The 17,198-nt window shown below is 36.0% G+C and overlaps 4 protein-coding genes across 4 annotated transcripts; 3 read left to right on the top strand and 1 right to left on the bottom strand.

Annotated features, from left to right (window-relative positions):
- Positions 1-147: 147 nt before the first annotated feature.
- On the top strand, positions 148-1,192 carry LOC123227796 (B3 domain-containing transcription factor VRN1-like). The gene is made up of 3 exons (XM_044652926.1): positions 148-219; positions 308-850; positions 935-1,192. The coding sequence occupies exons 1-3, from the start codon at positions 148-150 to the stop codon at positions 1,190-1,192; spliced, it is 873 nt and encodes a 290-aa protein (XP_044508861.1).
- A 1,309-nt stretch (positions 1,193-2,501) lies between these two features.
- On the top strand, positions 2,502-3,387 carry LOC123227208. Its single transcript, XM_044651910.1, has one exon. The coding sequence runs from the start codon at positions 2,767-2,769 to the stop codon at positions 3,136-3,138; it is 372 nt and encodes a 123-aa protein (XP_044507845.1). The 5' UTR covers positions 2,502-2,766; the 3' UTR covers positions 3,139-3,387.
- Positions 3,388-4,114: 727 nt separating this feature from the next.
- On the top strand, positions 4,115-7,812 carry LOC123227257 (xanthotoxin 5-hydroxylase CYP82C4-like). The gene is made up of 2 exons (XM_044651983.1): positions 4,115-5,182; positions 6,898-7,812. The coding sequence occupies exons 1-2, from the start codon at positions 4,247-4,249 to the stop codon at positions 7,543-7,545; spliced, it is 1,584 nt and encodes a 527-aa protein (XP_044507918.1). The 5' UTR covers positions 4,115-4,246; the 3' UTR covers positions 7,546-7,812.
- A 1,517-nt stretch (positions 7,813-9,329) lies between these two features.
- Positions 9,330-16,910, bottom strand: LOC123227884 (extra-large guanine nucleotide-binding protein 1-like). Its single transcript, XM_044653010.1, has 8 exons — positions 15,006-16,910; positions 14,768-14,905; positions 14,579-14,683; positions 13,809-13,979; positions 12,806-12,983; positions 11,732-11,964; positions 10,267-10,430; positions 9,330-10,173 (listed from the first exon to the last, which is right to left on the bottom strand). Exons 1-8 carry the CDS (start codon positions 16,305-16,307, stop codon positions 9,597-9,599), a joined length of 2,868 nt encoding a protein of 955 aa, XP_044508945.1. The 5' UTR covers positions 16,308-16,910; the 3' UTR covers positions 9,330-9,596.
- Between the last annotated feature and the right edge of the window lie 288 nt (positions 16,911-17,198).

The raw sequence follows: 17,198 nt of genomic DNA, 5'->3' as shown, positions 1-17,198 counted from the left end.
TAGGCTTTTATCTTTTCCTAGTTTCCAGGAGAGTAAGTTTTTTTCCCGCCTATGGACTTTGTGTTGGGTTCCTAAAGCTTATGTTAACCGCCACCATAGCCCAATCTCAGTGCTTGTACTAGAAGGAAAGTAGATCCAGTTGCATTGATGTCTTTGATGGAGAAATCTTCACATTTCTTCAAGGTTATCCTCCCCTCTACCCTGGTAGAAAAGAAGCTGGTAATTCAGAATTTCTTTTTCTATTCTTTGCTGCTTGAATTTCATTTATTTCTATATAGATTAACTGACCCTTTTTGTATCATCACAGGAGATTCCAGAAATGTTTGTAAAGAAGTTTGGGAATGAGCTTTCTGATATTGCAACGCTGGAGGTTCCCAATGGTGAAGTTTGGTTTGTGAGACTGTCAAAAGATGGGGGCAAAATTTGGTTTCAGGATGGGTGGCAAAACTTTGTTCAGCATTATTCAATCTCAGTTGGGTACTTCTTGGTTTTCAAAATTGTGAAGATTTCAACTTTCCAGGTTCTTATTTTCGATTCAACTGCTTGCGATATTCACCATCCATACAATGAAATGAAAACTAAGCCACAATGCAATGCTGATAGCTCAAAATTGAAGCCTGAAAACAAGTGTAAAATGGTAGAAAAGGTGAAGATAGACGAAGCAGATTATGAGAATAAACGTCAGTTTTTAGCTTTACTTGAAGAAATGGGGATCTATGCAAATGTTAGATGTAAATCTTTCTCAGAAGAAGACCAACAGAGAGCAATTCACTTTGCCAGATTGTTCAGGCCGAGAAATCCTTCATTCATGGCTGTTTTTCGATTTCATAGCTCAGGTGATCGCCGATTGGTAAGTTTTCAGATTAAATATGGCCATGAATCTTCTCATTAACATTTATATCTTGTAAGTTTCCATTGGGTTTGGCTTCTGCAGAGTGTGCCAGTGAAGTTTGTGAACAAGTATCTAGGTAGAAGACCCAGAACTGTTAAGCTACTGGTTCCTGATGGAAGAGAATTGTGTGTTGAAATCACGAGGGTTACTTGTGGAGGCTTTCGTTTGACAAAGGGATGGATCAAATTTTCAAAAGAGGAGATTTTGAAGCAAGGAGATATCGGTTTCTTTGAGTTAATCCAGAAGAAAAACTTCATTCTGAAACTTTCAGTTTATCCTGCAGCTGCAAAGTTGACATGAAAATGTATTTCTGACTTAAAGGTTACTGCTCAAACATGTTCATATTATTAAATAGAAGCATTGCATTGATTCTGATTATTATAAGTGGGAAAAAGTTTGTTGTTGTCAATTTATGCCATTTATGAAGATTTTAAGACAAGCCCTAATATCGTGCAACTCAAGATGCATAAACGAAGAAATTTTTGTGCACCAGGGCCATGAGTTCAAGGCATAGAATCAAAGTTCAACAGGAAAAAATTTAAGAAAAGTGCATGAAAGGGGAAGGATGAGAATCAAACAGAAGTTGTAAGTAATTTCAGTGAGCTTAATAGACTGCAACACATCCCTTAACGTTAAAAAATGTAATTCATACTAGAAGAATTACTATCACTTAAAAGATTCTGAAACAGTGGACCGGGCATTCCATGATCGAGGAATTGGTATTTCATATCTTTCACATGCATGAGAAACTCCTCATCCTCGCCATCTGTTTGTATCTTTTTTAATTGACTGATCCAAAAATTTATCGTTTTCTAACAATTATATTACGATTCTGAGTACCCTTTTGAAGAAACATTAATACTCTATTCTTCTGAAGTTTAATCAAATAAATTTTCAGTGACAGAAAGAAAGTGTCTCTTGGAATCCTCAGATTAAGAATTAAGTTGACGTAAAAGTTGGCTGAAATAAGAATTTCCTCATATATGTTATTTAACCTTCCAGGTTTTCTTTGATCCAAATAGAACAATTTCTGGCTTCTGGATTTTGGGCTCCCTTTTCTAGAAGACAATTATCTATATGCTTCCAATATATATCATTTTCATTTCTCTTTTGTTCAGATATTTTCAGCTTCTAATTTTTTTTCCCTGCAGATGGTTGGCTGTGTCAAATTTATTTATTTATTTGTGAATTCTGGAGGAAAAAAATTATGCAACAATGAAGAAAATGCCACTGAAAGAAATGATTACGGCCTCATTAATTACTAATATAATAATATTTGCTCTTTACATTATTTTCCTAAAAATCAAAAAAAAAAAACCCATTTATTTCAAGGGTTATTGATCCATCTAGAGGTGTTAAGGGGTTGGGTCACACACCCTCTTTATTTAGCCCAGTCTGCAAGAGTACAATATATTACTGTAATAGGTTATACCAAACCCATGGGCGTTTCGAACTGTACCCGAACCTAAAATTAGGTCCATGGACCGGTTCAGCACGATCCACTTTTGTATGGACCATGAAAAAATTAAAAAATTTTAGATCCAGCTAAGACCTGAGGCCTAAAGATAATAATATAAAGATGGCTCAAACAAGTGGCCAGTCTTTATTTGCAAGTTCTGTGTCTCATTTTTCTTGGCCATCATTTGAAGTTGCTCTACTATCTAATCTGCTTGTGAACCACCCATCCTCTCCCCATCTTATCCTATCTTTTCCATACAAATTTTCATTTCCTTCCCTTCCTCATATTTGTAATTCCCCCCACATAAACAAGAATCACAAGGCCACCAACAAACAGAAAATAACTTATAATATTTCTCTAACAATCTTCTTCCAATTTTCTTGATTCTTCTTTAGGTAGTGGGTGAAGATCAACAATGGCAGCAGCCTCAGCTACACTATCTTCAACATTTGTTGCTGCCACAGTGGCAGGCCCCAGTAGGAGGAGAAGAAGCATGAAAGTGAGTTACATTACAGGGTTGAACTCATTTGGTGGGCTAAAAGCACACAACAAGGTGGCCTCACTAGGCATGCCAACATGCACCGAGCAAAGTTTTGCAAAGATTGTGAGCTCGCTGAGAGCTCCAGGAAATGGCAAAGGAAGAAGAGGGGGTGCCTTCTCTTCAACATGCAATGCAGCTAGTGAGATTTTCAGGATTGCAGCCATCATGAATGGCCTTGTGCTTATTGGAGTTGCTGTGGGTTTTGTTCTTCTCCGAATTGAAGCATCCTTGGAAGAGGCTGAGTGAGAATTGAAGAAAAAATAATTAGCTGGATTTATATGTAATTCTCGTATGTCAAGCTTGTATTTTTACAAATTTCTTCATTTGATGTAGAACTTGTCATAAGTTGAGTCTCAATTATTTTTGAATCAATGTATTACACGTCGCACGTAAATACAAGTATTGGCTGACAAGTCGTGTACGTACACTGTTTAAATAGTGGACAGATAACCGTTGGTGAATTGAAATGACACTCCGGTTGCTATTTTACCTTGAGAACGACGTGTCGTATTGGAACAGCCTGAATTTTTTCTTAATGGCTATTGAATTTTTTGCTCCAAAATGTGTCTATCTATACATTTACATCTTATTTTTTCTAGCTTAAATATTTTTATCACTTTATGTTTTAAAATACTTAAATTGTCATTATTTTCAACCTTATAAAAATACATATTTAGGATTTCTGGTGAAATATACTCTACTATTATTTAATAGTATGATTTCTTGTTATTATATTATTTAATATTATTATAATGTAATTGTAGTATTAATAGTTAAAACTGGGAATGAGTTGACAAAGATTCTGGTCTAGATAAAAACACACTAAGAATGGGTTGACATTAATACCAAAGGTTGGCATTCCCACTGACCAATTCCTCTTGTATTTTTTTATCCAGATTTTAATTTTCATTAACTTATTCCCAGTTTTAACTATAAATACTCTAATTACATTATAATAATATTAAATAATGGTAACTTATATTTTATAAGAAATTATAAACATGAATTTATATAAGATAAGAGTAGTTTAGATAATTCAGCGTATAAAATAGTAAATATATTTAAGTTATGAAAAATTGTGATATAAATATATAAGTGAGTCTATCTTAAGGGAAAAAATTCAATATTTTAATCAATCTTGCTCATACAATATTAAGACGTGACACTTGATTGGCCTGTTCTGGCTTGGAAGTTACGTGCAAGAATGGCTGCAATGACTTTCTTAGCTCTTTTAGATGATAATTTTGGGGACATTCCACAGCCAGCACAGTCGGGTTTATCTCATGCGGACTAAATGGATTTATATGCATTGAATCCTCATCTCCGATCCTATTTCCACCAGCACTGAAAAATAATGGATTTATATGCATTTTTGGGACTTGTTTTTGCTATTATATGTATCTGTTTGACTCTAAATAGTGTTAAAGGGAGCGAGAATAACAAAGGCAGGCAGCCACCGGAGCCAGGGTGGGCATGGCCTTTAATCGGTCATCTTCATCTTCTAGGATCGACCCAGCTGCTGCATCAAACATTTGGAGCCATGGCTGATAAGTATGGTCCAGTCTTCTTAATCCGCCTGGGAATTCATCAGGCTCTGGTGATTAGCAGCTGGGAAGCTGCAAAAGAATGCTTCACTGTAAATGACAAAATTTTCCCTACCCGTCCAAGGTCTTTTGCTGTAAAACTAATGGGATATGACCATGCCATGTTTGGCTTTGCCCCTTACGGACCCTATTGGCGCGAGATTAGGAAGCTAGTCACGGTCGAGATTCTCTCGAATCGCCGCCTAGAGCTACTCAAGCATGTCCGTGACGAAGAAATCAATGTGTTCGTACAAGGGTTATACAAAGCATGTGTCAAAAATGGAGGCCTTGTTGCTGTAGAGCTGAAGGAAAGGTTCGGGGACTTAGCCATGAATATCATAGTGAGACTGATAGCCGGTAAGCGATATTTTGGAGACGATGTAAGTGGAGATGATACGGAATCACGGCGGTGCCAAAAGGCCTTGGGCGATTTCTTCTACTTTGTGGGATTATTTTTGGCCTCAGATGCAGCTCCATGTCTTGGTTGTATAGATTATGTGAAGGGATATGTAGGTCAAATGAAGAAGACTGCAAGGGAATTAGATTGTGTGTTTGAGAGTTGGGTGCAAGAGCATCGGCAAAAAAGGATCAACGGAAACAGCAATAACGAGGAGCATGATTTCATAGATATAATGCTATCTATCATGGATGAAGGCAAGTTTTCAGCTCAAGATGATCCACATACTGTCATCAAGGCAACTTGCTTGGTAAGTTCCTGGCCATTCAGAAACTTCAAACTATCGAATTGGCCAAACATGAAATCAAATAAATGCAAACACCCGTTAACTTTTATAGACTTACACAAGTACTAACTGTCCTATTTTTTCTAAATCATATTCCCCATTCTTCACATGTTCATCATAACAGCAACACATGAACAAAGCACATTGAGACTTTTTCAGCCTGATCAGAGTTAGCTATTTATCCTTATTAAATAAATAAAACTCCCTTTTGATTCAAATATGCAAACCCCCATGCACAATCTGAATTTGAACACATTGTCTTTGTTTTTCACACCATTCCCATACTGCATCTTCATTAAACACCACATCTCTACTAATAATCAGATTGTCAAGTTATATAACCTATATGCCTTAGATTGAGAACTATAACCCACATATATCACATCAAGTTTTTAAGATTGTGATTTCATACTAAGTGGCTTACTAATGGCTTTCTACCTTTCCAAGTCTCATATGGTGTTTGATTCAAGACAACCTTCGTAAGAGAAATGTTGAAGATGTATAAAGTGGTTGCAACTGCTTCTCCTCGTAATTGATTTAAAAGATCTTTTGCTTTAATTATGCTTCTTACTATTGCAACTACAGTTTTAATCTTTTGTTTAGTAACACAATTTTGCTCTAATGTGTGTGGCGTAATAAGATCCTTATTAATTTCATTTTCCTCATTGAAAACATTAAATTTAATATAACAAAATTCTCCTCTTTTATCTGTATAAAATATCTTTATGCAATACCTATTTTTCTTCTCAACAATAATTTTAAAATTTTTTGAAATTAAAAAAGGTTTCTTATTTGCATTCAAGAAGTAAACCCAACTCATACAATTGAAATCATATGTAAAAAGAAAAAAAAATATATCAATTACCGCCAAAAGTCTCAACACTCATAAACCCACATAACTCAGCATACATTTTTTACTGTAGCAATCTTTGTTGAGCTTTGAAACTCCTTCAAAATTTGCCAAGTCTATATTAAAGTATCTATTATTTTTGCTTGTTGAATTGAATAATAAAGCTTTGGCATCCTTCTTCATGATCTCTCTCAATCATTTCTTCTCTACTAGATCAAACCCTTCCACATTATTTTATCCACATTCCACCAAGTCTCACAATTCTTCAGATTTGAACAAAGTTTTCATTTTGATACTCCAAAACTCATATTTTTCATCATTAAAGATGGGTATTTAGGGGTGTGAGGAGATTGAAATTTCATTTGTTGCTATTTGGGTTTTGCTTTATCCACCTAATGAAAGACCATAACCAGGCTATGACATTAAGAATGTTGTATTTCGGGGAGAAAGAGAAAAACAAAAAAATACAAACATTGAAACAAAGAGGGAAGTGTAGGACACAATACCATTAAATTAATAAAACAACATGTGTATTACTTCTTTTTAAAGCTCCTTACCCACTCTTCACATGTCCTTCGTAATAGCAAGTTATTTTAAAAATGGAACCCGTAAATGCATTAAGAAATCACATTAAAACTCTTTCAACCTAATGAAAAATACTTATTTATCCTTATTTAACAAATAAATTTGAATGATTCTTCAACGTATAACTAATATGCCATCTATTACTTTACCAGGACGTGAAGTTTCCAAATGATCGATTTTAGCTGTTATTTGAAGGTTGCTGTAACAATTTGTCAGCCTAAACTACTATATCTTCTTTTTGCAGAGCCTTATTTTAGGTGGCAATGACACCACAGTGGTTACACTTACATGGGTAATATCTCTGCTATTGAACAATCGCCATGCTCTAAAGAAAGCGCAAGATGAGCTCAACATTCATGTCGGAAAGCACAGGCAAGTGGAGGAGTCAGATATAAAGAACCTGATATACTTACAAGCCATTGTGAAGGAAACACTGAGACTATATCCTCCGCTGCCACTTTCAGCACCACGCGAGGCCATGGAGGATTGCACAATCTCTAACTTCGACATCCCAGCAGGCACTCGCCTCTTTGTTAACCTGTGGAAGTTGCAGCGAGACCCCAGCGTTTGGGCAAGCCCTTCAGAATTCAAGCCTGAGAGGTTCCTGAAAGAACATGACAAATTGGATTTCAGTGGGCAGGATTTTGAATACATCCCATTTGGCTCTGGTAGGAGGAAGTGCCCAGGGATCTCTTTTGCTTTTCAAGTTCTGCATTTGACGCTGGCAAGGCTGCTTCATGCATTTGAATTGGGGACAGTCTCGGATACAGCGGTGGATATGAGTGAATGTCGTGGTTTGACTGTCCCCAAAGCAACGCCATTGGAGGTTACCTTAACCCCAAGGTTAGAAGATTCCTTGTGCTATTTGAGTGTTAAAATGCCAGAAGAGTAAACATGTACAACCTCTTCTGCATTGTGCTCATTGATATATCAAACATGTAAACTATCTGCTGGATCATATTTAGCAAACATGTAAAAGCATGCTCAAAAATACTGTGTAGAAGTTTAATAATTATTATGTAGTACTTGTAAACTGAGTCTAGAAGTTATATCACGATATGTGAAACTGAGACTTCTATTCAGCGAACTTCTGCACCTGGAAATTCTTGCCAAAACCACTGTTAAACTTTCCCGTATAAACCCCACAGTCTCTCCTCAACTCAAAAGCATTCAAATATCTTTACATTTTACAGTTGATTTTATAATATTGTAATGTCTGGGATTGTGGATATCTGGAGGATTGATCTGCGTGAAAAGGGTGGAGCCAGTTCCGGTGCTGATCATCAGGGTTCAACTTCAACCCAGCAACTCGTTGCATCAAAGAAGAAGAAGGCAAGCTATTCGGTTGGAAGCTCCAAGGTTTCATCCAGGAAATGAGAGTCAATTCAGCTGTTTTGTTGTTGCCTCTTTCTGAGGCTTCAGTTTCCATGATTGTGCTACAAGAAGCACCCATTTCTCATTCTGCTTAATTTCTGTGTAATGTAAATATGGCTCCTTCTGGCCTCCTGTTTATCAACAATTGATAATGGTTTTGCTTTGCTGCAATATTAATGTTGAACCATCTATATAACTTCTCAAACACCATATAATAATATTATCATTGCAATTAAACTAATCAAAACCAATAAAAACTTGGTCAATTCTGTATTTTTGAACTTTTCGATGGATATGTCAGATATCTGTTTTTTTTTTTTTCCACGTGGCTTCTCTTATTTTCATTTCTTACTCAAAATTTGAAGAAAACTACCAAAATCACTTTCACAGAAACATGAACTAACAGACAAAAGTTATAGATCCTTATACATCAAATTATATAAACCATACATTACAATGCCTTCAAATATCTCAAAAGCATACTTTGAAGATATTATTGCTTTTGATTCCGTCTCTTGCTGTTGTTGTCACTTTTTTTGTTCTACTATTTGATATTTTGCCACACCTTCACTTGTATTGAATGGTCCAGAGCCACTCCTATCATAATGAATATGTGTCGTGAAGAAAATATCTTAAAATTCAGGAGAACTCAAATTAAGTGAGAGCTGTAATCTCAATGCAATGCATAAATCAATATACATCTGATAAGATGAACATAAACTGAAGAAAATGAATGTCGATTGCAGAGTATAAACTGTGTAAGCAATTGCACCAAAAGATGTCCCCAAAAAATATTCCTTCACGAGTAAAAAGGAATATCCAAAACCCATTTCCTCATGCCTTCCAAATTCCACATAAACCTCTCTGTCTCCTTCTATATAAACCCTCTTACTTTCCTTCTCATTTTCTCATCTGGCAAAGAGAGAGAGCTGAAAAGAAAGAGAGCAAAATATTCAAGTAGCTTTGTGTTTCTTCAGTGGAAAAAAATGTCAGCAGTTGTGGATACGTGGATGGGTGAGCTAACAAAGCTGAGAGAGAAGGTTAGAGCCAGGAAGCAAGTGTCATCAAGAGCTCAAAAAAAAGAGCAGCAGTTTGTTAAGAAGAACGAAGAAGTTGAAGAGAAAGAGAGGAAAGAGGTGATTGAAACAGAAACTACAATGTCTGAGTCTACCGTGTGTTTGCTTATGGACAGATTTGTGCCCTGGTGATATTCCAGGATTGCAAATAATAATAAACCCTTCTGTCCTCTGTAGTCAATATTCTGGTTTCAGTTTTATACCTTTGCTGAAAACAAGATAAAAGTTGGAATAGAATTAATGAAGTGATAATTGTTTTACTTGGTGAATCTGCCATGCAGACAGCTTTCGTTCAGGCATATATATATAAAAGAATCCAACTTCCCAGAACTGTATTTTCTTATGTTTCAGAATCCACTTGTGTGTATATTGCTATACAATATACAAAAGCATTTGCTCCAGAAAGTTAATAAAGCAAACACTCGTTCCTTTTTCTATTAATCTTTCTAATGCATGTAAGAATTAAAAGCACTTTGTTTATACTGAAACAAAATCATGATGTTGAGCTTGCTTCCATGTCTGTGTATGAGGACTCATTGTTAGTGTAGTTAGGTTCCTCTTCGTCCCATTTCAGGATCTCTCTTGCAAATCTAAGAGCTTCATCGACCGTCTCTGGTTCCAAGCCCATAACTAGTGAAACGAACAATTTACGGTCAGTAAGCGAATTGAACAATCTCTTGAACTGCAATGCAATGTAGTGGAAAGCATATTGAGCTCGAGGTGCATTATTATGTTTTCTGCTATTGTAATTGTGGCTGATGACAGGATTGAAGTCACGGAACCATTCACATTTAGTGAGAGGCGATTGTTCAATCTTGTCCTCAAGTATATCATACTTGTTGAGTAATAGGAGGAAGTTTTTTCCCTTGAAGGTTGGATGAGTTACAATGCTTTCAAAAAGCTGCCTGCTGGCCAACATCTTGTTAGTGAGAACTCCATCGTCATCTTCAAAAAACTCATCATAGTCGGTCAAGGAAACACAAAACAGCACAATATCAACATCTTCGAACATTTCTAGCCACTTGCAGTTCTCTCCAAGGTTTTTTGGATGTACTCTAATGAGTTGATACCTACAATTATAAAGCAAGAAATAGTAAAGATGATCAATTTAGTATCCTTTGCTCACATATGTAAATTTTTTAGTGCAGAGATTAGAGAGTCACCTAAGCAAGGGATCATTTTGACATTCAGGTTCAATGGAGGTCTCTTGTGGTGGCTTTGGAAATGAAAATTCCATGCAAGACAGCCCATTGGATGATGTCATTCCCTCAGCATACAAGATATCGAGATCGGAGGGTTCATAGGTTGTCCTTGAAATCTCAACAGCCTGAGAGGAAGATAACTTTAATCTTGGAAATAGAAAATTTTATGTTACACATCATAGTATTTCCTTGTTCAGGCTTTAAAGAATTACAAACAGAGCAGGACCAATGGTTTCTATTTCAGATTAACTTCCACTTTAGCGTCACCATAAATTATTGTCATGTATACTATTCAAAATAAAGATACTAAGGCACATAATTAAATATGAGTAAGTATATAATTGTGCACATAAATAATGTGTCATCATGTGATTAGGTGTTACTTTATCCTTAATCCAAATTGGTAATTGATATTGTTTGGGCAATGGGCATGGAAGGTTTCAAAATGTACGCAGGACATGACTTGCATATGGGATGAATTGCTTTGTTTTGAAGAAGATAAGGGTAGAGAAGAAAACCACAACCAGAATAACAGCTGTAACGTTCATAGCAATGATGCAATCATGGTATTTTTTTTTACTGTTTGTCTTTATGGTGAAATATTACAAATAAAGTGTAAAGATTTATGTCAGTTGTTCATTATTAATGCATTCAGGACAATTGTGGGGAAGATTGTTTTCAAACTGTGACAATGGAAAAGGATGGAGAGGATTTAATTATTTATTTCAAGCGTCTTTACCGCAAGAACACTTAAAATGAATAATAAAACACTCCCTGTCTTTTCCACCATCACAGTTTCAAAACAATCTTCCCCACAATTGTCCGGAATGCATTAATAATGAACAACTCACATAAATCTTTACACTTTATGTGTTATATTTCACCATAAAGACAGACAGTAAAATATATACCATAATTGCATTATTGCTATGAACGTTGCTGCTGTTATTCTGGCCGTGGTTTTCTTCTCTGCCCTAATCTTCTTCAAAACAAAGCAATTCATCCCATATACGAGTCATCTCCTGCACACATTTTGAAACCTTCCTCACCCACTGCCCAAACAATATCAATTACCAATTTGGATCAAGATAATATTTGGAAACACTGCATAAACTCAAAAACCTTGAAAATCTTTAACACAATATGACATATCATCTGTGTACCCAAATATGCACTCAAACATGTGTGCATATAGTTTTATTGACCAAATATTAAGAAACCAAAATACACATATATTTGGTAAGCAGCAATATTTCACTACACTACACAGAAAGAATGTGCACTGGTATTTATAACCTATGTATGGTATACAAGATGCAAATTGAACATCCGTGGAAAACTAGCAAAACAAACACAAAATTTAACCACAACTTATCAATTGTTTGCATTGAAATAAGTAGACAAGGACCATAAAGGGAGATCTCACCCGCTCTAAGAAATAAGTAGCAACTCTAGGTAGCTTGTCTAATTCATTCCTCCGATTGTATGTAGCCTGGAAGGCTTCATCCTTCCACAATTCCTCAACAAATGGTGCATATTCACGGGTAGCTGCTGGGAATATGACTTCCAAATTACCAGACACCATGATTTTGAGAAGCCAATCTGAAAAAGCTTTCAGTCCTGGACTGATAGAATATAATGTTTTTTCATCCATCAGGCCTGTATTGACAATATAATGAATAAATTCAGAATCCATCTGAAAGAAAGGAAATCTATTCTGAATTTCTCCATGCTAAACAAAGTTATTTATTTTCATGAATTTAATCTGGAACTTTTTATTATATACAAAAGAATCTCTTGAGATTGTACAGAAGTCTATTAACATGAGGGACTTGATAACCTACACAGTAAGTGACTACTAGCTAACTGAATCTCTTGAGATTGTACAGAAGTCTTAAGATCAAATCCTGCTCACACCAAGGTTTAGAAGGAGCTAAACATGTTTGAAAATTTGGAGCATTTTTTGGTGCCACATGTATAAGGTAGAAATACAATAGCACATGAACTTGACTTGTGAAGTATTATATGCAATATCTTGTAATCCAAGAGGCAGGAAATGGATAGTAAAGATCAGAATTTTCAAGAAAGAGATTATATATGCTGAATAGTAATACTTAACAGAAAAGATCTATCTTAACATCCCAAGTACCCAGGGAAAGCATTTTTATGTATCATGTGCGTGCTCTAAACAAAATCTAATGAAATCACTGAAAGTAATTAGGGCTGGATTCGAGCCGAGCCGAGCTCAAGCTCGACTCGTTTTTCGTTATCAAAACGATGTCGTTTTAATACATATTGATCAAAACGACGTCGTTTTGTATCAAAAATTTTAATTAGAAAATCTGACCAAGAGCTCGAGCTCGAGCTTGACCGAGCTCGGCTAAGGCCGGCTCGTTTCGGGCTCGAGCTCGAGCTGGCTCGGCTCAAATCCAGCCCTAAAAGTAATCATACCATACCAGCTTAATGGAAAAGAAAATTAAATAAAATTACAAGACATTACCTGAAGGACCAGGCTGATCAATCACCAGTTTTTTTCTTCTTTCAATCATACATTCTTCTTCAAATCGCTCACGACCCTCAAGCAAAATACCAATATAGAGATACAGATTGCTTTGAATCATAAACTTGATATTCTGACGCTCATCTTCAGTGAAAGGAACTTTGAACACAAGCTTGGCCTGAAATAAGCATTCCTTCATCATGAATCTTATTTTATGAATGGAAGCCTAAAAGCTAAATGAATAGAAAAGAAAAAGATAGTCAAAGTCCTAAATTTGAGCCCACTAAAAAGAGTGAAACTCAATGTTCAACTCGCTATAAAATCACTGTTAAGCTTCCTTTCAATACAAACTAAGAGTTTGTAACTCCATACTACTACCAAAACCTTAAACAGCCTAGAAAAGCAAAAAAGTTTCATGGTTTTCCTCTGCTTCGTTTTAAGCAAAAAATATTCGAACAGCAATGTGATTTAAGTATCACAAAAATGCCTGTCTGCTGTCGCATATGTACAAATCTAAGTATCTAAGTGCTAACTAAAAGACATGAATAGCTCTTATTTACCTACAGAAAACCATAAAAGACCCCACATACAAGAGCAGAACCAAACTATTAATTGTCTCTTCCAAACATTGCTAAATAAATCACATATTCCAAAAGTTGCAGTGATATAACAAAAGTATGTCATCTTTATAAGTAATTTCGATGGTAAAATATTCTTCACATTATACAGCCACCAATTTCTTCATTTGGCGAATTTAGATGTCAATTTTACAACATTTCAAAAGCATCAAACATTTTCCATAAACCATTCAAGTAAGATCATAAACCTAGAAAATGGAAAAGCATCAAAGAAATATCAATACAATTATAATACAGGATGTCATAAACAGATATGAAATTCACTATCAAAAATTCAACAGAGTCAGAGTAATAAATTAATAATACATGAATAAGAGCAAATGAGTAATACAGGTTACTCCATACAATTTCCAATGAATTCTTACCTGTTTATATATGGTACTTGTGCCAGATTTGGTATCACCAAGCAAAAGAAGATTACACAGTGCTTTGTGCTCAGGATAGCTTGGGTTAGCACCATTTTCATCACCAGCAGGATTCACACAATTAGGAGGGGTCGGCAAAGACAAGAGTGCACAAACAACCCTTATGCTACTCTGTAAAGTACATGCATAGTTATTAATAATTGGATTAGTAAGATGGAATATGAAAATTAAGAAAACACACATCAAATTCACATGTTAACATACTATTGGCAAGTATATGAGAATCCCATACCTTGGGGAATTTAAGAGTTAAACTTTCTAGTTCTTAGTTTTGTTCCTGTTTTGTTATTTACTATTTTGGTGTAAATTAGTTGGTTGTTTCTTTGTTTAGCTATTACGAGATTGCTTTACTATTTTGTTTTCAAGCTCCAAATTATAGTTTTGTTTAGCTAATATTCTCACCAAAACTTTACTTAAGTTGGGTTTTGACCCAAATCTGAGCGAGCTGGGAATTCACTAGCTTGAGGGAGAGCATGGGCAGGTATATGACAATCTCATCCTTTTGGTGATTTGAGAGTCAAACTTTCCAGTTTTTAGTTTTGTTCATGTTTTGTTGTTCACCATTTTGGTGTAAATTAGTTGATTGTTTCCTGATTTAGGTTTTAGGAGATTGTTTTCCTATTTTGTTCTCAAGCTATATATCATATCTATTGTAAATTGTAGAATACAATTCAAAGAAATTAGTTTCAGTACACTCTGATTTCACAAACCTTGTCCCATATACGGCCCTTTACTACTTTCATTCCTTCTTCCTGATAGGAACCATCTGGGCTAACCCAAAAGTGAGGTTTTCCTTCACACTGCACTCCAGCAAGCTGCAACATTAAACAAAAAGTTATAGATCTTAATAATATAAAGTCAGGATCTCAAAAGAACATGATTTTGTCAAGTACAACAACCTTAAGCATCCAGTGCTCTTTTTTAGTTATCTCCCGATTATTTATCAAAATATTTGTACTCCCATTACTAGCCTTTTGATCGAGCTGACCCCCTACATTGAGTTGGGGGCTTATAATCTGGCATGGTTTCTGTCCTACCTACTCAATGAAGCCAGAACTAATCAATTATATTGCAACAAAATTAAACTCCATTTAGTAAAGAAACGATAAGTAAAAAGTAGTAGTGTTAGAGACTCACCTTTCCCCAAAACCCTGATACTTTATCATACCAATAGTGCCCTGGATTTAGCTTTTTTGGTGGATTTGGGCAGCTCCGCAATATCTCAAGCTCTTTCTGAGAAAGGGATTCACCATTCACAGAAATCTGACCAGGCGGCAACTGATTTGCAGGGCATAATAACTCCAATCTCATTATCTGTTTAACTTCCATCTCAGTCAACAACCGTCTAAGCATCCGAGAAGCTTTTCCTAAGGTTCCTCTCTTAGCATCATCTATGCCGAAACCAATGCAAGTAAGACATTTTCTTCCTTCTGGCATTGACCCCATTGCCCTCAGCAAACAGTTAGAGCAGTACTTTGCACCACAGACAATGCATACTTCCTTTTCGGTAAATCGATTTCCTTTCAAGCATCGATAGCATGAACCTTTCTTCCCACGCCTTTCAGCCTGCGGTCTCAGTTCAGTGCTTTTGACCTCACAATATTCAGACTCTTCAAGAACTACATCACTAGGATCAGGATCACGAAAAGTAACAACCGATGGTCTTTTAGCATGGCAAGGAGTTTCTTCTTCATTTAAATCCTCCTCTTTGCATGAAAACACCTCAGATGAAACAGCTTGTGAACTTATACCTGATCCTGTTGATTCCGAATTGCCAGGATTCATATAATCTTGATATCCTGCATTTGCCTCTTCCGCATTAAGCTCAGGTAATTCTAGACTTAAATGCATATTATCATGATAACCATGGCTTTCCAACTCACCAGAAGTTCCTATAATACCAGATAATTTGCTTGTGCACTCAACACTGATCGTACAATCCAAACTTTTACAAGAATTACAATGGCCATCAAGATTTTCCAATCTACCTGAACTTCTACTTCCCTCAGATGACTTGACCTTACAGTAATTACCAATTAAGCGTCCGGATGCACCATTGCCATCCCCCTGAATTGATACTACAGAGGACATATTATGACCAGTCAAGGTCGCACCAGATCCTGCTAGTAAACTGTGAGAATTTGAAGACTCGGAGATTAATTTCGTTTCCTTCGACAGTTTTATACCTTCCTGAATAATTTTTACAATTGGATGGACTACTGGCAGTGTACTATCATTCACCAGAGAAGGAGAGGAAACAGGGGCAGCAACAGGGATTTCATCAAGGGCTATAGGCACCGCACGTGGAATGTCGTAACTGACCGGAGGACCAGAATACTCAACAGCAAACGAGTATTCAACATTATAATCATCATCGTCGTCATCACCATTTTTAGAACTTGGCACAACAGGCATAATTTTTCTCAAAAGCGCGGCCATCTCCTAACCCAACTTAATTAATCTCAACCCAAAACCAAGAAACACAATTCCAAACCCTATCAAACACAAACAATCCTCTAATAACCCACCCAGAAAATCCGCTATTTCAGCACATCAAAAAACCAAAAATCACTAACCTCATAAACCCATGAATCAAAGCCAATTATTTTAAAGAAATCAGGAACAGAGGCACAAATATCAACCAAGAATCAAATGAAACAACTACTTCTTCCCCTCTCTTAGCAAAAACCAAAACATAGACCGTTATTTGTGATCCCTCTCAAGAAAAAGGGAAAGAGGAAAACAAAGAAAGAAAAACAAAAGAAAAGAGGCAGTCAAACTAACACCAAACCAAACTCTAGCAAACGACGGTAGTTACAAAGATTGGACTCGAAAAAGAGAAGGTTCTGTGAAAGTCACGAAGACAAAGTGACTGTTGGGTTGCGGCAAAAACGCAAACAAAAAAGTGTGAAGTCTTCTTGTCTTACCACTAAACAAGTGAAAATAAAGCGAAGACTTAGTATTCATCCTCGATTTTCTAGGTCAACACGTAAGGGAGGAATTTGCTTAGAATTGATCAGCGCACCCGCGAGGGAGAGAAAATGTGGATCTCGTTTAAATTGCGAAGCACTGTTTGGCTGCTTCTCTTGCTTGTACGTAACAGACTTTGGCGGTTTTATTAAGAAAGAATGGCAAATTTGTCAATAATGTGCAATCAGCTAGAGCAAAGTAGACCCCAGATTATCCGGTACGGGTAGACCCAACAATAAATTTATTATTTAGTAGATATACAATCATAATTAAGGATAATTTCTAAATCATTCCCCCTAAATATATGCCTCCAGACAACCCCCTCAAAATTTCGGATTTATGTCAATCCCTTTTTCTTGT

This window comes from Mangifera indica, chromosome 10 (genome assembly GCF_011075055.1).
Source record: "Mangifera indica cultivar Alphonso chromosome 10, CATAS_Mindica_2.1, whole genome shotgun sequence".
Lineage (NCBI taxonomy): Eukaryota > Viridiplantae > Streptophyta > Magnoliopsida > Sapindales > Anacardiaceae > Mangifera > Mangifera indica.
This window is presented reverse-complemented; position numbering and strand designations above follow the sequence as displayed.